Consider the following 23169-nt stretch of genomic DNA (forward strand, 5'->3'; position numbering starts at 1 on the left):
ATTGACGGGACTCGATGATTGACGGGAGGGGGCAGAGCGGGGCGAGGCGAGGCTCCGTGGTGGGGGCGGGGCGCGGCTCCATGATTGACGGGACTCGATGATTGACGGGAGGGGACGGAGCGAGGCGAGGCGAGGCTCCATGGAGGGGGCGGGGCGCGGCTCCATGATTGATCGGAGGGGGCGGGACACGATGATTGACGGGAGGGGCGGAGCGAGGCTCCATGATTGACGGGAGGGGATGGAGCAGGGCGGGGCGAGGCTCGATGACTGACAGGTGCGGAGACGCTGTAACTTGGTTGCGGAGGCTGGGCGCGGACAGGCCGAGCAGAGACGATCGGGTGAGTGAGAGCCGGCGAGCGGGGCTTGGACTGGGCCTGAGCTGTTCCCCTCACCGAGTGACACATTGTATCGGCGGGCGGCCCGCCTCGGGGTGTGGGCTGGGAGGGTGCGGGGTCTGAGGCTCGGTGTAGGCCGTAGCGCGGCGGGACAGCCGGCGTGCCCGAGCCTGGGGAGGGCGCAGTACTGCCGGGCCGAGGAGAGGAGAGCGGGCCACCCACCGGGGCTCGGCTGGTGAGCGGGATTTATACTGAGGGAAGGTCCGTTCAGTAGCGAGCCCGGCACCGGCATCCCGATTGAGAATAATCCGCAACCTGGATCTCCTGCCCCGCCCCGCAATCCCCACCTTCTTTCCCTTCACGCACTCTCCCCTCTCCCCCGAACCCTCTCCCCCGAACCCTCTCCCCCGAACCCTCCCCCCCCCTCTCCCCCGAACCCCCCCCCCCTCTCCCCCGAACCCCCCCCTCTCTCCCCCGACCCCCCCCCCTCTCCCCCGAACCCCCCCCCTCTCCCCCGAACCCCCCCCTCTCTCCCCCGACCCCCCCCCTCTCCCCCGAACCTCTCCCCCGAACCCCCCCCTCTCCCCCGAACACTCCCCTCTCCCCCGAACCCCCCCCCCTCTCCCCCGAACCCCCCCCCTCTCCCCCGAACCCCCCCTCTCTCCCCCGACCCCCCCCCCCCTCCCCCGAACCCCCCCCCTCTCCCCCGACCCCCCCTCTCTCCCCCGACCCCCCTCTCTCCCCCGACCCCCCCCCTCTCTCCCCCGACCCCCCCCCTCTCTCCCCCGACCCCCCCCCCCTCTCCCCCGACCCCCCCCCCTCTCTCCCCCGACCCCCCCCCCTCTCTCCCCCGACCCCCCCCCCTCTCTCCCCCGACCCCCCCCTCTCTCCCCCGACCCCCCCCTCTCTCCCCCGACCCCCCCCTCTCTCCCCCGACCCCCCCCCCCTCTCCCCCGACCCCCCCCCCTCTCTCCCCCGACCCCCCCCCTCTCTCCCCCGACCCCCCCCCTCTCTCCCCCGACCCCCCCCCTCTCTCCCCCGACCCCCCCCTCCCGACCCCCCCCCTCTCTCCCCCGACCCCCCCCCTCTCTCCCCCGACCCCCCCCCCTCTCTCCCCCGACCCCCCCCCCTCTCTCCCCCGACCCCCCCCCTCTCTCCCCCGACCCCCCCCCTCTCTCCCCCGACCCCCCCCCTCTCTCCCCCGACCCCCCCCCTCTCTCCCCCGACCCCCCCCCCTCTCTCCCCCGACCCCCCCCCTCTCTCCCCCGACCCCCCCCCTCTCTCCCCCGACCCCCCCCCTCTCTCCCCCGACCCCCCCCCTCTCTCCCCCGACCCCCCCCCCTCTCTCCCCCGACCCCCCCCTCTCTCCCCCGACCCCCCCCCTCTCTCCCCCGACCCCCCCCCCTCTCTCCCCCGACCCCCCCCCCTCTCTCCCCCGACCCCCCCCCTCTCTCCCCCGACCCCCCCCCTCTCTCCCCCGACCCCCCCCTCTCTCCCCCGACCCCCCCCCTCTCTCCCCCGACCCCCCCCCTCTCTCCCCCGACCCCCCCCCTCTCTCCCCCGACCCCCCCCCTCTCTCCCCCGACCCCCCCCCTCTCTCCCCCGACCCCCCCCCCTCTCTCCCCCGACCCCCCCCCTCTCTCCCCCGACCCCCCCCCTCTCTCCCCCGACCCCCCCCCTCTCTCCCCCGACCCCCCCCCCTCTCTCCCCCGACCCCCCCCCCTCTCTCCCCCGACCCCCCCCCTCTCTCCCCCGACCCCCCCCCTCTCCCCCGACCCCCCCCTCTCCCCCGACCCCCCCCCTCTCTCCCCCGACCCCCCCCTCTCTCCCCCGACCCCCCCCCCTCTCTCCCCCGACCCCCCCCCCTCTCTCCCCCGACCCCCCCCCTCTCTCCCCCGACCCCCCCCTCTCTCCCCCGAACCCCCCCCTCTCTCCCCCGACCCCCCCCCTCTCTCCCCCGACCCCCCCCCTCTCTCCCCCGACCCCCCCCCTCTCTCCCCCGACCCCCCCCCTCTCTCCCCCGACCCCCCCCCCTCTCTCCCCCGACCCCCCCCCCTCTCTCCCCCGACCCCCCCCCCTCTCTCCCCCGACCCCCCCCCCTCTCTCCCCCGACCCCCCCCCCTCTCTCCCCCGACCCCCCCCCCTCTCTCCCCCGACCCCCCCCCCTCTCTCCCCCGACCCCCCCCCCTCTCTCCCCCGACCCCCCCCCCTCTCTCCCCCGACCCTGCCCCTGACCTCTCCCCTCTTACCCCCCCCCTCCAAAAAAAAAACCCTGGAACAGGTTCCCTAGGTGGAAACAGTTCGATCTGATTCATTCAGTTGTAAATTAGATACTTTCTTACAGAAATTAACATTTTGGGATACAGTAAATGAGTAATTTGAGACATGATGTGGTATGTGTGTCGTGGTATGTATAGCATGCTTGGGAGGAACTTGGGATCTATGGTTCCCAAAGATCTCCACTACTGGGGTTTTCTTTGCCTCAAGTCTGCGTTTTCTGTAAACTAATTGATAGCGATTGATTGCCATGATTAGTCAACAACTCCATTATCATTGTCTCATGCAAGGATGGTAGAAAGCAAAGTGGATGGGTCTTCGTCTTTTTTTCTATCGCAATTACTATGCTCCTAATTTGATTTGATAATTCTGGATTTGACTGGTGTCCTGAACTATGTAAACTAAACTGTTGATTGGCTTTATAATCATCATCTGAAACCCGAGAGGTGGACACTGCTAATTAGTATACGGCAGTACTATTATATCATCAGCGGCTGGTCTATGGATCGGAAGTGATCAGTGTGTCTTTGATGTGCCAGGGCGTTCTGTCATTTTGCAATTGTCCTTTTTTTTTTCTTCATTGAGAAACCAAGTTGCAGGGTCAATCCCATAGTGCAGGACATCACCAAGGTTGAGAAGAGAAGGCTTGATGCATCAGGAGGTATTCATTATTCTTTCTGGAGATATGGGTGTTCCTGGCAAGGTGAGCATTTATTGTCCCCCTCCCGAGTCTCCCTTGTGATGGTGAGCCACCTTGAGTTGCTGCAGTCCCAATGGGACCCAGGTCTGTTAGGCAGGGCGCTCCAGGATTTTGACCCAGTGACTATGGAGGATTGGCGGCGATACATGTCCAAGAAGATCTGGCGTGTGACTCGTGCGTCTGCTGGCCTTGCCTTTCTCGATGGTGGTCAGGGCTTTGGGAGGTGATGTGATGACAAGCTCGAGTTTTAAAAGCCCGAGGGTTGTATGAGGAAGAAAAGATTGAGAGAAGTGAGGCCTTCTGCAATGTTGAGAATATAAGAACATAAGAAATAGGAGCAGGAGTCGGTCATTTGGCCCCTCGAGCCTGCTCCACCATTCACTACGATCATGGCTGATCTGATTTTGGACTCAACTCCACTTCCCTGCCTGCTCCCCATAACCCTTGACTCCTTTATCATTCAAAAATCTGTCCATCTCCACCTTAAATATATTCAATGACCCAGCCTCCACAGCTCCCTGGGGTAGAGAATTCCAAAGATTCACGACCCTCAGAGGAAATTCCTCCTCATTTCCATTTTAAATGGGCTAAGCCTTATTCTGAAACTATGCCCCCAGTTCTAAATTCCCCCCTCTGCATCTATCTTGTCGAGCCCCCTCAGAATCTTGTATGTTTCAATAAGATCACCTCTCATTCTTCTAAACTCCAATGAGTATAGGCCCAAACTGCTCAGCCTTTCTTCATAAGACAACCCCTTCATCTCCGAAATCAATTTCGTGAACCTTTTCTGAACTGCCTCCAATGCAAGTATATCCCTTCTTAAATAAGGTTTTAGGATTCATTTAGGGTACAGACCCATGGGTGCCAGCGTGCCTCTAATATTTCACCCACTTGGCTGTGGGAGAGCCAGGGCAGTGAGCAGCGGCAAGGTCATTGGCAGATTGCTGAGACCAAGGGTTGCTGGATAGCAATCAGGATTGGAAATCCTGGGCCCTGTGGGACTCTGAAGTGATGTTATAGCATCCGTACTCAGCACAGATCAGGTGAGTCTGCTACTCTCTGGTCTGTGTAGCTCAGTAGCACACAGGTGTTGTAACTGAGTCAGCCCTGTTCATTTCCTTGTACGATCACACAGCAGCTTAACAATTGCAATGTCACCACTGCAGATTTGTTGAGACTCGTGCACCATATTCCGCCGTCACAGTATTAATAATTGGGAAGGGGGTGTCAGTCATTTTTTTTAATCACTCCTGGGATGTGGGTGTCGCTGGCAAGGCCAGCATTTATTGGCCATCTCTAATTGCCTTGAGAAGGTGGTGGTGAGCCGCCTTGAACCGCTGCAATTCCTGAGGTGAAGGTACTCCCACAGTGCTGTTAGGGAGAGTGTGCAAAGATTTTGACCCAGCGACAATAAAGGAACGGTGATATAATTCCAAGACAGGATGGTGTGTGACTTGGAGGGGAACTTGTTGGTGGTGGTGGTCCGATGCACTTGCTGCCCTTGTCCTTCTAGTCGGTAAAGGTCATGGGTTTGAGAGGTGCCGTCGAAGAAGTCTTGGCGAGTTGGTCCAGTTCATCTTGTCGATGGTACACACGGTGCGCCGGTGGTGGACGGAGTGAATGTTTAGGGTGGTGGATGGGGTGCCAATCAAGTGGGCTGCTTTGTCCTGGATGGTGTCGAGCTTCTTGTGGTGTTGGAGCTGCACTCATCCAGACAAGTGGAGAGCATTCCATCACAGTCCTGACTTGTGACTTGTAGATAATGGAAAGGCTTTGGGGAGTCAGGAGGTGAGACACTTGCTGCAGAATACCCAGCCTCTGACCTGCTCTTGCAGCCACAGTATTTATGTGGCTGGTCCAGGTAAGTTTTCAGTGAGCAGGTTATTGGTGAGTATGTGCCACATGATAGCACTGTCGACGACACCTTCCATCACTTTGATGATGATTGAAAGTAAACTGTTGGGCGATGACTGGCCGGATTGGATTTGTCCTGCTTTTTGTGGCCAGGACATACCTGGGCAGTTTTCCACATTGTTGGGTGAGATGCCAGTGTTGTAGCTGTACTGGAACAGCTTGACTAGAGGCACGGCTAGTTCTGGAGCACAAGTCTTCAGCATGACAGCCGGGATGTTGTCGGGGGCCATAGCCTTTGCTGTATCCAGTGCGCTCAGCCGTTTCTTTATCATGTGGAGTGAATCGAATTGGCTGAAGACTTGCTTCTGTGATGCTGGGGACCTCAGGAGGAGACCAAGATGGATCATCCACTTGGCACTTCTGGCTGAAGATGGTTGCAAACGCTTCAGCCTTGTCTCTTGTGCACGTGTACTGGGCTTCTCCAACATTGAGGATGGGGATATTCATGGAGCCTCCTCCTCTCCATAGTTGTTTAATTGTCCATCACCATTCGCGACTGGATGTGGCAGGACTGCAGAGTTTTGATCTGATCTGTTGGTTGTGGGGTCGCTTAGCTCTGTCTATAGCATCCTGCTTCTTGTGATTAGCATGCATGTAGTGCTGTATTGCAGCTTTCCCAGGTTGGCACGTCCTCTTTAGGTACGCCTGGTGCTGTTCCTGGCATGCTCTTCTGCACTCCTCATTGAACCAGGGTTGATCCTTTGGCCTGATGGTAATGGTACAGAGAGGGCTATGCTGGACCATGAGGTTACAGATTGTGATGGAATACAATTCTGCTGCTGATGACCCACAGTGCCCAGTTTTGAGCTGCTAGATCTGTTCAGAATCTATCCCATTTAGCACGGTGGTAGTGCCACACAACACGATGGAGGATGGCCTCAGTGTGAAGACAGGACTTCGTCTCCACAATGACATTGCTGTGATCACTGTTACCAATGCTATCATGGACAGATACATCTGCAACAGGTAGATTGGTGAGGACGACGTCAAGTAGATTTTTTTCCTCATGTTGATTCTCTCTCCACCTGCTGCAGGCCCAGTCTGGCAGCTATGTCCTTCTCTTGGTGATGAACACTGAAGTCCTCCATCCAGAGTACATACTGTGCCCTTGCTACCCCCAGTGCTTCTTCCAAGTGGTGTTCAACATGGATGAGTACTGATTCATCAGCTGAGGGAGGGCGGTAGGGGGTAATCAGCAGGAGGTTTCATTGCACATTCTTGACATGAAGCTATAATACTTCATTGGGTCCGGAGTCAATGTTGAGGACTCCCAGGGCCACTCCCTCCTGATTGTCTCCCACCGTGCTGCCACCCCTGGTGGCTCTATCCTGCCGGTGGGACGGGACGGGACAGGACATACCCAGGGATGGTGATGGAGGAGTCTGGGACATTGGCTGACAGGTATGACTTTGTCAGGCTGTTGCTTGACTAGTCTGTGGGACAGCTCTCCCAATTTTTCGCAAGTCCCCAGATGTTAGTGAGGACTTTGCCGGGTCGACTGGGCTGGGTGTGCTGTTGTCATGTCTGTAGCCAGTGCCGAGGTCTGCCCAGTTTTATTCTTATTGCTTCTTGTCGCGGTTTGTTACAACCGAGTGGCTTGCTCGACCATTTCAGAGGGCAGTTAAGAGTCAACCACATTGCTGTGGGTCTGGAGTCACAAATAAGCCAGATCAGGCAAGGACGGCAGATTTCCTTCCCTAAAGGCCATTAGTGAACCAGATGGGCTTTTACGACAATCCGATAGTTTTGTGGTCACCATTACTAATACTAGCTTTTTATTCCAGCTTTATTTAATTAACTGAATTTAAAATTCCCCAGCTGCTGTGGTGGGATTTCAACTCGTGTCTCCACATCAATAACCCAGACCGCCTGGATTACTGGTCCAGTAACATAACCACTATGCTACTGTTTATACACTTCAGCTGTAATCTTGTTCTGGGCCCTAAAGTAATGATTCTGACCAGGGAGCGGGGAAGCCTAAACTTTGTAGAGTATATTAAACTACTGATAGCTCAGCATTCAGTGGGAACTGGTGTGAGAGAGGATTTCTTCAGCTCATTTAGCAAATGAAGGATAGAATTACACTGCCACTTTCACACCAGTGTTCAGTGGTTCCAAATCTGCAATGATGCAAAAAATGGCAGCATAACTCAGAGTCAGGTAGCAATCTGACTTTGAGCTCACTAAAGCTGCAATGTGAGACCCCCTCTCTTGGGTTTGTCACTCCTGGAGTATAACTCCATTGCCCCATCTTATCTCTGGAACCTCCTCCACCCCCTGCAACCCTCCAAGAACTCTGCCTTCCTCCAACTCTGGCCTCTTGTGTATTCTCTACTCCCTTTGCTCTACCATTGGCGGCCATGCCTTCAGCCATTTAATCTGTAAGCTCTTGAATTCCTTCCTGAAACCTCTCGGCCTCTCTCCTCTTTTAAGACCCTCTTCCTCGTTGACCAAGCCTTTAATCACCTGTCCTAATATCTCCCCTCTCCATTTTAATCTGATTACGCTCCTGTGAAGTGTCTTGGGATCTTTTCCTTCGTTAAAGACTCTATATAAATGTAAGTTGTTGTAACTGGGATGAGAAAGTTTTCAGAGATGTGAACATTTATAAACTAACTGCCAAGTCTTTAACATCATGGAAGTGTGAACATCCTTCCCTGCACTCTGCGAACATTAAAATGTTACCAGCTAAGAGGCAGAGCTGCAGGAACAGGTGCTACTTTGGAGGGCAGAATATGGTTCGCAATGTGAGTTATAGGATGCGTTTTGCAGCCTACAGCTGTTGATCTCGTTTGTGCAATATAACTGCATCCTTGATCAGTGGTCATGTCCAAGACACAATAGGTCATTTTTTATAGGTATAAAAGGCAGCTCTTTATGACTTTAATCCCAGTTCCTTGCCCTTTGCTCCATATCAATATTTTCCAAATGAAGGCCGATCTCCCTTTTAAACCCCTTAATTGATTCTTGATCTACAACCTTTTGGTCCATTGCATTTCACATTCTCTCAACCCTTTGTGTGAAGCTATTTTCTGTTCTCACTTTTAAATGGCTTGGTCCAAAATTAGATCTGGTTTAAAACATCCCACTTAATTTCTTTTTAGTTTTAATTAAAAATTCTACTTGCTCATTTCACACTGCCAAAGGTGGTGTAGTATTGGTGATTCATCGAAGTGGATTCGTCTTTCGGATAAGACATTAAACCAAGGCTCCGTCTGCTCTCTCAGGTGGCCATTAAAGATCTCACATCACTATTTTGAAGAGCAGGAGTGTTCTCCCTGGTATCCTGGCCAATATTTATCAACTGTCAACATCACTAAAACAGATTATCTGGTCATTATCACATTGCTGTTTGTGGGAGCTTGCTGTGCACAAATTGGCTGCTGCATTTCCTACATTACAACAGTGGCTGCACTCCAAAAGTACTTCATTGGCTATAAAGGGCTTTGGGACCTCCAGTGGTTGTGAAAGGTGTTTTTTTCCCCTCTTGTTTGCATCATGTTTAAATACCAGCTTTGATTTGATCAAATAGGCTTTTAGGGAGTGATATGAAAGTCATCGTTAGCATTCTCCTCAACCGTCTTCGCCCTGTGGCTGAGGAGTTCCTCCCGGTGTCACAGTGCAGATTCCATCCACTATGGGATACAACGGATATGATCTTCACGTTGCGACAACTGCAAGAAAAATGCAGGGAATAGCACCAACCCTTGTACATGATCTTCTTTGACCTCACAAAGGCCTTTGACACTGTTACCCGCGAGGGACTATGGAACGTCCTCCTCCGTTTCGGCTGCCACCAAAAGTTCGTCGCCATCCTCCGCCTGCTCCATAACGACATGCAAGCCGTGATCCTGACCAACTGATCCACCACAGACCCAATCCACATCCGGACCAGGGTCAAGCAGGGCTGCATCTTTGCACCAACCTTCTTCTTGATCTTCCTCGCTGCAATGCTCCATCTCAAGCTCCCCGCTGGAGTGGAACTAAACTATATAGAACCAGTGGGAATCTGTTCAACCTTCATTGCCTCCAGGCTAGATCCAAGACTGTCCCATCCTGTCGTCGAACTACGTAAGTAGATGACACTTGCGTCTGTGCACATTGAGGCTGAACTCCATGCCATCGTCAATGTCTTCACTGAGGCATACGAAAGCATGGGCCTTAAACTAAACATCCATAAGACAAAGGTCCTCCACCAACCTGACCCCGCCACACAGCACTGCCCCCCGGTCATCAAAATCCATGGCGCGGCCTTGGACAACGTGGACCACTTTCCAAACGTTGGGAGCCTACTATCAGCAAGGGCAGACATCGACGATGAGGTCCAACACCACCTTCAGTGCGCCAGCGCAGCCTTTGGTCGCCTGTGGAAGAGAGTGTTCGAAGATCAGGCCTTCAAATCTGGCACCAAGATCATGGTCTACAGGGCTGTAGTGATACCTGCCCTCCTATATGGCTGAGACGTGGACCATATACAGCAGACGCTTCAAATCGCTGGAGAAATACCATCAACGATGTCTCTGCCAGATCCTGCAAATTCTCTGGGAGGATAGACGCAACAACGTCAGTGTTCTCGATCAGGCTAACCTCCCCAGCATCGAACCACTGACCAGCTCCATTGGGTGGGCCACATTGTTCGCATGCCCGACACAAGACTCCCAAAGCAAGCATCCTACTCGGAACTCCTACACGGCAAGTGAGCCCCAGGTGGGCAGAGGAAACATTTCAAGGACACCCTCAAAGCCTCCTCGATAAAGTGCAACATCCCCACCGACACTTGGGAATCCCCGGCCAAAGACTGCCCAAAGTGGAGGAAGAGCATCCAGGCGGGCGCTGAGCAACTCGAGTCTCGTCGCCAAGAGCATGCAGAAACCAAGCGCAGGTAGCGGAAGAAGCGTATGGTAAACCAGACTCCCCACCCACCCTTTCCTTCAACCACTGTCTGTCCCACCTGTGACAGAGACTGTAACTCCCGTATTGGACTGTACAGCCACCTGAGAACTCACTTTTAAGTGGAAGCAAGTCTTCCTTGATTTCGAGGGGCTGCCTATGAGAATGATGGATGCCAGTTTGTTGGGCGTGGATGGAGGACTAAAAAGTTGCAGTAAAAGTTCCTGTTTCTGCATCTAAACAAAAAAACTTGCCTCGGGATGTCCCAAGTAAGAAAAATAAAAAAGCAAATTATTATTTAAATGGGGAGCGATTACAAAATACTGTAGTACAGAGGGATCTGGGGGTTCTTGTACATGAAATGCAAAAAGTTAGCATGCATGTACAGCAAGTAATCAGGAAAGCAAATGGAATGTTGGGCCTTTATTGCAAGGGGGATAGAATATAAAACCAGAGAAGTCCTGCTACAACTGTACAGAGTATTGGTAAGGCCACACCTGGAGTACTGCGTACAGTTTTGGTCCCTTATTTAAGGAAGGATATACAGGTACTTGCATTGGAGGCAGTTCAGAGAAGGTTCACTAGGTTAATTCCTGAGATAAAGGGGTTGTCATATGAAGAAAGGTTGATCAGGTTGGGCCTATACTCAGGAGTATAGAAGAATGAGAGGTAATCTTATTGAAACACAAGATTCTGAGGGGTCTTGGCAGGGTAGATGCAGAGAGGATGTTTCCCCTCTTGGAGGAATCGAGAATAGACGGCATAGTTTCAGAATAAGGGGTCGCCCATAGAAATAGAAAATAGGTGCAGGAGTAGGCCATTCGGCCCTTCGAGCCTGCACCGCCATTCAATGAGTTCATGGCTGAACATGCAACTTCAGTACCCCATTCCTGCTTTCTCGCCATACCCCTTGATCCCCCTAGTAGTAAGGACTACATCTAACTCCTTTTTGAATATATCTAGTGAATTGACCTCAACAACTTTCTGTGGTAGAGAATTCCACAGGTTCACCATTCTCTGGGTGAAGAAGTTTCTCCTCATCTCGGTCCTAAATGGCTTACCCCTTATCCTTAGACTGTGACCCCTGGTTCTGGACTTCCCCAACATTCATAAGAACATAAGAACATTGAACAGGAGTAGGCCATCTAGCCTCTCGAGCCTGCTCCGCCATTCAACAAGATCATGGCTGATCTGGCCATGGACTCAGCTCCACTTATCCGCCCGCTCCCCATAACCCTTAATTCCCTTATTGATTAAAAATCTATCTATCTGTGATTTGAATATATTCAATGAGCTAGCCTCAACTGCTTCCTTGGGCAGAGAATTCCACAGATTCACAACCCTCTGGGAGAAGAAATTCCTTCTCAACTCGGTTTTAAATTGGCTCCCCAGTATTTTGAGGCTGTGCCCCCTAGTTCTAGCCTCCCCTACCAGTGGAAACAACCTCTCTGCCTCTATCTTGTCTATCCCTTTCATGATTTTAAATGTTTCTATAAGATCACCCCTCATCCTTCTGAACTCCAACAAGTAAAGACCCAGTCTACTCAATCTATCGTCATAAGGTAACCCCCTCATCTCCGGAATCAGCCTAGTGAATCGTCTCTGTACCCCCTCCAAAGCCAGTATATCCTTCCTTAAGTAAGGTGACCAAAACTGCACGCCGTACTCCAGGTGCGGCCTTACCAATACCCTATACAGTTGCAGCAGGACCTCTCTGCTTTTGTACTCCATCCCTCTCGCAATGAAGGCCAACATTCCATTCGCCTTCCTGATTACCTGCTGCAACTGCAAACTAACTTTTTGGGATTCATGCTCAAGGACCCCCAGGTCCCTCTGCACTGCAGCACGTTGTAATTTCTCCCCATTCAAATAATATTCCCTTTTGCTGTTTTTTTTTCCCAAGGTGGATGACCTCACATTTTCCGACATTGTATTCCATCTGACAAACTTTAGCCCATTCGCTTAACCTATCTAAATCTCTTTGCAGCCTCTCTGTGTCCTCTACACAACCCGCTTTCCCACTAATCTTTGTGTCATCTGCAAATTTTGTTACACTACACTCTGTCCCCTCTTCCAGGTCATCTATGTATATTGTAAACAGTTGTGGTCCCAGCACCGATCCCTGTGGCACACCACTAACCACAGATTTCCAAACCGAAAAGGACCCATTTATCCCTCTCTGCTTTCTGTTAGCCAGCCAATTCTCGATCCATGCTAATACATTTCCTCTGACTCCGTGTACCTTTATCTTCTGCAGTAACCTTTTGTGTGGCACCTTATCGAATGCCTTTTGGAAATCTAAATACACCACATGCATCGGTACATCTCTATCCACCATGCTCGTTATATCCTCAAAGAATTCCAGTAAATTAGTTGCACGTGATTTCCCCTTCATGATTCCATGTTGCATCTGCTTGATTGCACTATTCCTATCTAGATGCCCCGCTATTTCTTCCTTCATGATAGCTTCCAGCATTTTCCCCACTACAGATGTTAAACTAGCCGGCCTATAGTTACCTGCCTTTTGTCTGCCCCCTTTTTTAAACAGAGTCGTTACATTAGCTGCTTTCCAATCCGATGGCACCTCACCAGAGTCCAGAGAATTTTGGTAGATTATAACGAATGCATCTGCTATAACTTCCACCATCTCTTTTAATACCCTGTGATGCATTTCATCAGGACCAGGGGACTTGTCTACCTTAAGTCCCATTAGCCTGTCCAGCACTAACCCCCTAGTGATAGTGATTGTCTCAAGGTCCTCCCTTCCCACATTCCCGTGACCAGCAATTTTTGGCATTTAAAACTAAAATGAGTAATTTCTTCTGAGGGTCGTGAATCTTTGGATTTCTCTTCCCCAGAGAGTTGTAGAGGCTGGGTCTTTAAATATATTTAAGGTGGAGATGGACAGATTTTTGAATGGTAAGGGAGTCGAGGGTTACGGGGAGCGGGCAGGGAAGTGGAGCTGAGTCCATGATCAGATCAGCCATGATGTTATTGAATGGCAGAGCAGGCTCGAGGGGCCAAATGGCCTACTCCTGTTCCTAATTAAATTATGTAAATTGCATCACAGATACTGAACCACATTTGAAGTCTACCTATTAAACAGTGACTAATCAGGTAACTCATTTGCACACAGCAATGCCCAACAAACAGCAAATGCGATAAATGAATCTTTAATCTGTTTTTAGTGGTGGTTGAGGGATAAATGTTAGTCAGGACACCAGGAGAATTCCTTGCTCCTTGAATTTTTTTTTGTAATATGTGAATTTTAATTTGATTTTGTAGCTTACTAGCTATTTTTACACCCTGCAAGTTTATGGGAACAAGTGGGTGAGAGAGAGTGTCCCAAAAGCACAGTAGTTCTGAAGAATCAAACTTCAAGATCATTTTGAAGGAAAAAGTGGCATTTCATCTCGTCCTCCTGGAATTAATATGAGCCCCACTGCCTTACCATTATAGCTTTTCTTCCACCTGCACAGGCATAAAGATTAACATCAAAGGTGTTTTCTGGCAATGCAGTATTATATTGGAGTGCCAGCCTCAGTCGCATGCTCCAGTCCTGGTATAGGGCTCAAGCCCCCAACCTTCTGACTCGGAGGCTATAGTGGAACCCGCTGAAGCAGGCTGGTGTTGGAACTGCTTCAAATGCCTCCCTTCAGTTTGCATTTGTTCATTTCGGATGGATTTCCACTCTGCAATTTGGCTATGCCATTGCCAAAGCAGGGAAGTTTTGCTACAGCTATATAAGGTATTGGTGAGGTCACACCTGGAATACTGCGTGCAGTTTTGGTTTCCATATTTACGAAAGGATATCCTTTGGAGGCAGTTCAGAGAAGGTTCACTGGGTTCATTCCGGGGATGAGGGGGTTGACTTGTGAGGAAAGGTTGAGTAGGTTGGGCCTCTACTCATTGGAGTTCAGAAGAATGAGAGGTGATCTTATCGAAACGTATAAGATTATGAAGGGGGCTTGACAAGGTGGATGCAGAGAAGATGTTTCCACTGATGGGGGAGACTAGAACTAGAGGGCATGATCTTAGAATAAGGGGCATTTAAAACAGATGAGGAGAAATTTCTTAGGGTTGTAAATCTGTGGAATTCGCTGCCTCAGAGAGCTGTGGAAGCTGGGACAGTGAATAAATTTAAGACAGAAATACACAGTTTCTTAAATGATAAGGGAATAAGGGGTTATGGGGAGCGGGCGGGAAAGTAGAGCTGAGTCCATGATCAGGTCAGCCATGATCTTATTGAATGGCGGAGCAGGCTCGAGGGGACGTATTGCCTACTCCTGTTCCTATTTCTTATGTTCTTATTCCATTTGCTACATCTATTTCTAGGAACGGGAGTAGGCCATTCAACCCCACAAGTCTGTTCCATCATTCAGTTAGATCATGGCTGATCTGTTTCTTAACTCCCATCTATCCAACTTGGTTCCATAACCCTTAATACCCAGCCTAATAAAAATGTGGCCGCAATTCTGTGCAGTGATTTTGAATATAGAATTTTGCAGCACAGAAAGAGGCCATCAGAAAATCTTGCTTATTCTAGCTCTCAAAGAACTATCGACTTAATCTCATCCCACAGCACTTCCCTTTTTTTAAAACATTTTAAAATATTTATCTGCTTATCTATTATTTCTGGTAGGTCATTCCATGTCCTAACAGCCCTCTGCATCAAACACTTGTCTAGCCTCCTTTAGTGATGAATTTATGTCCTCTAGTTACTGACCAGTGGAGATGGGTTTTCCCCATTCATCTTCTCAAAACATCTTTAACAAGCTTATTGAAACATAGAAACATAGAAAATAGGTGCAGGAGTAGGCCATTCGGTCCTTCGAGCCTGCACCACCATTCAATAAGATCATGGCTGATCATTCCCTCAGTACCCCTTTCCTGCTTTCTCTCCATACCCCTTGATCCCCTTAGCCGTAAGGGCCATCTCTAACTCCCTCTTGAATATATCCAATGAACTGGCATCAACAACTCTCTGTGGCAGGGAATTCCATAAGTTAACAACTCTGAGTGAAGAAGTTTCTCCTCATCTCAGTCCTAAATGGCCTACCCCTTATCCTAAGACTGTGTCCCCTGGTTCTGGACTTCCCCAACATCGGGAACATTCTACTAACCTGTCTCATCCTGCCAGAATCTTATATGTTTGTATGAGATCCCCTCTCATCCTTCTAAACTCCAATGTATAAAGGCACAGTTGATCCAATCTCTCCTCATATGTCAGTCTTGCCATCCCGGGAATCAGTCTGGTGAACCTTCGCTGCACTCCCTCAATAGAAAGAACGTCCTTCCTCAGATTAGGAGACCAAAACTGAACACAATATTCCAGGTGAGGCCTCACCAAGGCCCTGTACAACTGCAGTAATATAGAAACAGAGAAAATAGGTGCAGGAGTAGGCCATTCGGCCCTTTGAGCCTACACCGCCATTCAACAAGATCATGGCTGATCACCCACCCCAGCACCTCCCCCTCCCCCCCCCCCACCACGCCCCCTCCACACCACTCCGACCCCCCCAGCCGCAAGGGCCACATCCAACTCCCTCCTGAACACATCCAATGAACTGGCATCAACAACTCTCCGCGGCAGAGAACCCCACAGGCCAACAACTCCCCGAGTGAAGAAATCCCCCCCAACCCCAGCCCCAAACAGCCCACCCCCCCCATCCCAAGAGCGTGCCACCCCCGGCTCCGGACTCGCCCAACACCGGGAACACTCCCCCCACACCCAACCCGCCCCCTCCCAAATGCTGAACACCCCCGGATGTTGAGCCACGCCCCCGTGACGCTGACACCAACCACACCACATCTACCAACCGCCATCTGCACAGTCAACCTGTCCACCCCACTCTGAACACTCCCCGCACCGAGGCACAGAGCCCCCAGGCCCGCCCCTCCAACACACTTCGCCCCCCCAGACCTTCGCTGTAATGTGGCCCCTCTTGTCCCCCGCCCTGGGTTTCTCCGCCCCCCACCTCCACCATTCTCCCCTCCATCCCCCGCCCCCGTCTCCCCTCATCTTCCCTCTGCCTCCCCGCACAGGATCCCATCTTGGGGGCGGTAACCTTCTGGGGCAGGGAATTTTAGCCCCCAGCGTGGAAGTCCTGCTCCCGCCGCAGAATTGGCCTTACCACCCCACAATGGAAGCGGAGTGCAATTTCCCACACTCCACTTCCTTTGGGGGCAGTTACTGGGGCACGACTGGATGCTCCTGTGACAGTTTGAACTGGTGCTCTCCACTCTCCCATCCTGTGACGGTCTGCACTGGTGCTCTCCACTCTCCCATCCTGTGACGGTCTGCACTGGTGCTCTCCACTCTCCCGTCCTGTGACGGTCTGCACTGGTGCTCTCCACTCTCCCGTCCTGTGACAGTTGGAACTGATGCTCTCCACTCTAAGACCTCCCTGTTCCTATACTCAAATCCCCTAGCTATGAAGGCCAACATACCAATTGCTGCCTTCACCGCCTGCTGTACCTGTATGCCAACTTTCAATGACTGATGAACCATGACACCCAGGTCTCGTTGCACCCCCCTTTTCCTAATCTGCTGCCATTCAGATCATCTATCTTTGCGTTTTTGCCCCCAAAGTGGATAACCTCACATTTATTCACATTATACTGCACCTGCCATGCATTTGCCCACTCATCTAACCTGTCCAAGTTACCCTGCAGCCTCCCAGCGTCCCCCTCCCAGCTCACACCGCCACCCAGTTTAGTGTCATCTACAAACTTGCCGATATTACACTCAATTCCTTCATCCAAATCATTGATGTATATTGTAAAGAGTTGGGGTCCCAGCGGCATTCCACGAGTCACTGCCTGCCATTCTGAAAAGGACCCGTTTATCCCGACTCTCTGCTTCCTGTCTGCCAGCCAGTTCTCTATCCACGTCAGTTTATTACCCCCAATACCATGTGCTTTGATTTTGCACAACAATCTCTTGTGTGGGACCTTGTCAAAAGCCTTTTGAAAGTCCAAATACACCACATCCACTGGTTCTCCCTTGTCCACTCTACTCGTTACATCCTCAAAAAATTCCAGAAGATTTGTCAAGCATGATTTCCCCTTCATAAATCCATGCTGACTTGGACCGATCCTGTCACTGCTTTCCAAATGTGCTGCTATTTCATCCTTAGTAATTGATTCCAACTTTTTCCCCACTACTGATGTCAGGCTAACCGGTCTATAATTACTTGCTTTCTCCCTCCCTCCCTTTTTAAAAAGTGGTGTTACATTAGCTTACCCTCCAGTCCATAGGAACTGATCCAGAGTCAATAAATTGTTGGAAAATGATCACCGATGCATCCACTATTTCTAGGGCCACTTCCTTAAGTACTCTGGGATGCAGACTATCAGGCCCCAGGGATTTATTGTCCTTCAATCCCATCAATTTCCCAATACAATTTCCCGCCTAATAAGGATATCCTTCAGTTCCTCCTCCTCACTAGACCCTCGGTCCCCTAGTACTTCCGGGCGGTTATTTGCGTCTTCCTTTGTGAAGACAGAACCAAAGTATTTGTTCAATTGGTCAGCCATTTCTTTGTTCCCCATTATAAATTCACCTGAATCCGACTGAAGGGACCTATGTTTGTCTTCACTAATCTTCTCCTCTTCACATATCTATAGAAGCTTTTGCAGTCAGTTTTTATGTTCCCGACAAGCTGCTTCTTGTACTCTATCTTCCCCCTCTTAATTAAACTCCTAGTCCTCTGCTGAATTCTATATTTCTCCCAGTCCTCAGGTTTGTTGCTTTTTCTGGCCAATTTATATGCCTCTTCCTTGGATTTAACACTATCCTTAATTTCCCTTGTTAGCCACAGTTGAGCCACCTTCCCCGTTTTATTTTTACTCCAGACAGGGATGTACAATTGCTGAAGTTCATCCATGTGATCTGTAAATGTTTGCCATTGCCTATCCACCGTCAACCCTTTAAGTATCATTTGCCAGTCTATTCTAGCCAATTCACGCCTCAAACCATCGAAGTTACTTTTCCTTAAGTTCAGGACTCTAGTTTCTGAATTAACTGTGTCACTCTCCATCTTAATAAAGAATTCTACCATATTATGGTCACTCTTCCACAAGAGGCCTCACACAACAAGATTGCTAATTAATCCTTTCTCATTACACATCACCCAGTATAGGATGGCCAGCCCTCTAGTTGGTTCCTTGACATATTGGTCGAGAAAATCATCCCTAATACACTCCAGGAAATCCTCCTCCACCGCATTGCTACCAGTTTGGTTAGCCCAATGAATATGCAGATTAAAGTCACCCATGATAACTGCTGTACCTTTATTTGCATGCATCCCTATTTTCTTGTTTGATGCTGTCCCCAATCTTACTACTACTGTTTGGTAGTCTGTACACAACTCCCACTAGCGTTTTCTGCCCCTTGGTGTTCCGTAGCTCCACCCATACCGATTCCACATCATCCAAGCTAATGTCCTTTCTTACTATTGCATTAATTTCCTCTTTAACCAGCAATGCCACCCCGCCTCCTTTTCCTTTCTGACTATCCTTCCTAAATGTTGAATACCCCTGGATGTTGAGTTCCCAGCCTTGGTCACCCTGGAGCCATGTCTCTGTAATGCCAATGACATCATACCCGTGAACTACTATCTGCGCAGTTAATTCGTCCACCTTATTCCGAATACTCCTCGCATTGAAGCACAGAGCCTTCAGGCTTGTCTTTCTAACACACTTTGTCCCTTTAGAATTTTGATGTAATGTGGCCCTTTTTGCTTTTTGCCTTAGGTTTCTCTACCCTCCACTTTTACTTTTCTTTCTATCTTTTGCTTCTGTCCCCATTCTATTTCCCTCTGTCTCCCTGCATAGGTTCCCATCCCCCTGCCATATTAGTTTAACTCTTCCCCAACAGCACTAGCAAACACTCCCCCGAGGACATTGGTTCTGGTCCTGCCCAGGTGCAGACCGTCCGGTTTGTACTGATCCCACCTCCCCCAGAACTGGTTCCAATGTCTCAGGAATTTGAATCCCTCCCTTTTGCACCACTCCTCAAGCCACGTATTAATCTGAGCTATCCTGCGATTCCTACTCTGTCTAGCATGTGGCACTGGTAGCAATCCTGAGATTACTATTTTTGAGGTCCTGCTTTTTAATTTAGCTCCTAGCTCACTAAATTCGTCTCGTAGGACCTCATCCTGTTTTTTTTTACCTATATCATTGGTATTTATATGCACCACGACAACTGGCTGTTCACCCTCCCTTTTCAGAATGCCCTGCACCCGCTCCAAGACATCCTTGGCCCTTGCACCAGGGAGGCAACATATCATCCTAGGGTCTCGGTTGCGGCCGCAGAAACACCTATCTATTCCCCTTACAATTGAATCCCCTATCACTATAGCTCTCCCACTCTTTTTCCTGCCCTCCTGTGCAGCAGAGCCACCCACGGTGCCATGAACTTGGCTACTGCTGCCCTCCCCTGATGAGTCATCCCCCTCAACAGCACCCAAAGCGGTGTTTCTGTTTTGCAGGGCAATGACCGCAGGGGACCCCTGCACTACCTTCCTTGCACTGCTCTTCCTGTTGATCATCCATTCCCTATCTGGCTGTGTACCCTTTACCTGCGGTAAGACCAACTCACTAAACATGCTATTCACGTCATTCTCAGCATCATACATGCTCCAGAGTTCATCCATCCGCAGCTCCAGTGTCGCAGTGCGGTCCTTCAGGAGCTACAGGCGGATGCACTTCCCGCACACGTCATCGTCAGGGACACCGGAAGCATCCCTGGCTTCCCACATAGTACAGGAGGAGCATAACATGTGTCCGAGCTGTCGTGCCATGACTTAACCCTTAGATAGACTTAAGTTGGCAACAACAATGCTAAATGTTACTTATTGATACAGAAAAGAAAAAGAAAAACTACTTACCAATCACTTAGCCCCTTGGCTGTGACGTCACCTTTCAATTTCTTTCTGCTTTTTTGCCTTCTCTCCCTGCTGCAGCTGCACCAGCTGGCCTCTCCGAACTCCCCGCTCGAACTGTCGTTGGGCTTTTTTTATGTGCCTCTCTTCTGACGTCCCCGGACTCCCGCCTCTCCAAACTTGGTCTTGTTCACAAGTGAAATAAAGCAAGCAGTGCTGGTTGGATCATAGGAACAGGAGGAAAGCATTTAGCCCCTTGAGCCTGTTGCCATTCAGTGAGATCATGGCTGATCTGTGACCGAACTCCATATATCTGACTTGCCTCATATCCCTTAATACATTTGGTTATCAAAAATCGATCAATCTCAGATTTCAACTTGACAATTGACCCAGCATCAACTGCTGTTTACGGAAGAGTGTTCCTAACCTACCACTCTTTGTGTGTCGAAGTGTTTCCTAACTTCACTCCTTAAAGGTCTGGCTCTAATTTTAGGCTATGCCCCCTAGACTCTACAACCATTTTTAATAGTTTCTCTCTATCTACCCCATCAGTTCCCCATAATACCTTAAACTGCAATCAAATCATCTCTTAACCTTGTTTGTGTTAGGAGTCCTCTAGGATATATTGTGTTGTTTACAAATACTCCAAGAAATACGAGTAGGCTATTGGGCCCCTTGAGCCAGTTCCTTTTTGTGTCGATGACCAATGTCCAAGGCTTTCATGGTGACACAGCCAGCACGCCTGTGCTCCCGTTGGTTGTTGACTGTTTTATGCTTTTACTACTTCAAGAATGGATTTCTCCCACACTCCCTTTACTGGTCCCTATCCTCCTACAATCTATCCAGCACATGGCAGCTTGTTTCCTCACTCACGAGGGACCATACACCCATCGTTCCAGGACTTGGTAAGCTCCACTGGCTTCTGTGTCCCTCAAAAAAAAACGATTTTTGAAGATCCTCGTTTGCCCCTTGTAACAATATGTGGTGGTCGTGGTCGTAATGTGAGATGATCTTAAGGTGTGTTTACACTACTGTTTTAGCGTTGGTTGGTTTCTGCAGCCAAAGGTGTCGTGTTAATCTAGAGTCACAGCGTGAAGTGTTTCTGGAGCAAAGCAGAGTAAGAACACCTGAAAACCAATCATGTCGATGCTAAACTGTGGAGTATCACACATACTGTATTGGCTTAAATGTGACTTTAAAAAATAAAGTAAACCCCGCAACAATACTCATTGGCTGAAGGTTGGTGCAATATCCTGCACAGTGTAGGATCATTTGCGGAGAAACCTTTTTTGATATTTTCATAAACAGCAGGAGTTAGTCTCTCGCTGCTTTGATTGGCTCGCGGTGAGTGGAGAGCAATTCCTTCAGCCTTAAGGTAACCTGTTTTGCTGAAATCATTGCTGCTGTTTTTCAGTGAGCAGCTGTATCCCCTTCTCAAAATAGCACAATCTACTTAACTGCAATTGTTTTCACTTGTGCAGGTAGCACTGAATCCCGAAGCTGCAGGAGGGTGTTGCTGTGAAGATGTCGCATCTCAGTGGTGACTGCGTTCATTTGGAATCAGTGGGCGAAGTAACGAAAGACGAACTGATCGAGAAATCCCATGTAAGTTGCGCCTTGTGCGCGAATTGCCTTTTAATTTGAAGAGCGATTTCTTACCCCCGCCCCTCTGATAGATTTATGGTCCCCACTCCCCTTGTGAAGATGTTGGACTCTTTCTAACGCGCAGTCTGCTCGAGTCCTCTTGCAATATGCTGTGTGGATGGCGATGGACTGTTCTACTCGGGTAGAGTTTTTTCCTCGCCATACCTGATGACCCCACACTCTGGGGTTCAATGATCAACGCTCGGGAGTGATGTGGACTGCTGCCACCACCCCAGCTACTCGCAGGAAAATTGCACTGAGCCGTTGGCAGCAAACAAACAACCACCTGCGTTTATATAATGCCTTTAATGTTGCAAAAATGTCAGAGCAGCATCCTGAATTTATTTACAGTCAAGGACACTAATGCAAAAAATAAATAAGCATAGTATTCCACAGTAATACTTTGTTGGGTGATTTGCAATAGTTAAAACTAGATCTGAGGTGATCGAGGTTCCTTGTCCACTGTGATTTTGCTTCCAAGCACTGTTTTTCAAGTAAAAAGAAAGAAAGACTTGCATTTATATAGCACCTTTCGCGACCACTGGACGTCTCAAAACACTTTACAGCCAATGAAGTACTTTTGTAGTGTAGTCTCTCTTGTAATGTGGGTAATATAATTCAAAGATAGAGAGCACCATTCATGACCTTGTCGCACTGAATCATAGAATCATAGACATTTACAGAGCGGAGGGAGGCCATTTCGGCCCAACATGTCCGTGCCGGCCAACAAGAGGCTATCCAGCCTAATCCCACTTTCCAGCTCTTGGTCGGTAGCCCTGTAGGTTATGGCACCTCAAGTGCACATCCAAGTACCCTTTAAATGTGGTGAGGGTTTCTGTCTCTACCACCCTTTCAGGCAGTGAGTTCCAGATCCCCACTATGCTCTGGGTGAAGAAATTTCCCCTCAAATCTCCTCTTAAACCCCCTACCAATTACTTTAAATCTTTGCCCCCTGATTGTTGACTCCTCTGCAAAGGGAAACCGGTCCTTCCTAACCACTCTATCTAGGCTCCTCATAATTTTATACACCTCAATAAGGCCTCCCCTCAGCCTCTTCTGCTCCCAAGCAAACATACCCAGCCTATCAATCTTGCCTCATAGCTAAATTCTCCAGTCCAGGCAAGATCCTTGTAAATCTACTCGGTACCATCTCTAGTGCAATCACATCTTTCCTGTAATGTGGTGACCAGAACTGCACACGGTACTCTAGCTGTGTCCTAACTAGTGCTTTATACAGTTCAAGCATAACCCTGCTGCTCTTTTATTCTATGCCTCGGCTAATAAAGGCAGTTATTCCATATGCCGCCTTAACCTTATCTACCTGGCCTGCTACCTTCAGGGATCTGTGGACATGCACTCCAAGGTCCCTTTGTTCCTCTACACTTCTCAGTATCCTACTTTTTAATGTGTATTCCCTTGCCTTGTTTGCCCTCCCCAAATGCATTGCTTCACACTTCTCCCGGATTGAATTAAATTTGTCACTGTTCTGCCCATCTGACCAGTTCATTGATATCTTCCT

At 50.1% G+C, this 23169-nt stretch overlaps 1 protein-coding gene across 1 annotated transcript in view; it reads left to right on the top strand.

Moving 5' to 3' along the window:
* The first annotated feature begins 250 nt into the window (after positions 1-250).
* The window catches only part of usp33 (ubiquitin specific peptidase 33), a 99812-nt gene continuing 76893 nt past the window's right edge, over positions 251-23169 (top strand). Inside the window, exons 1-2 of the mRNA XM_070886538.1 lie at positions 251-338; positions 21488-21611. Coding sequence (XP_070742639.1) covers positions 21531-21611 — 81 coding nt within the window. The 5' untranslated portion in view covers positions 251-338; positions 21488-21530. The remainder of the gene's footprint in view (positions 339-21487; positions 21612-23169) is intronic.

The sequence above is a fragment of the Pristiophorus japonicus genome, chromosome 8 (genome assembly GCF_044704955.1).
Source record: "Pristiophorus japonicus isolate sPriJap1 chromosome 8, sPriJap1.hap1, whole genome shotgun sequence".
Taxonomy (NCBI): Eukaryota; Metazoa; Chordata; class Chondrichthyes; family Pristiophoridae; genus Pristiophorus; species Pristiophorus japonicus.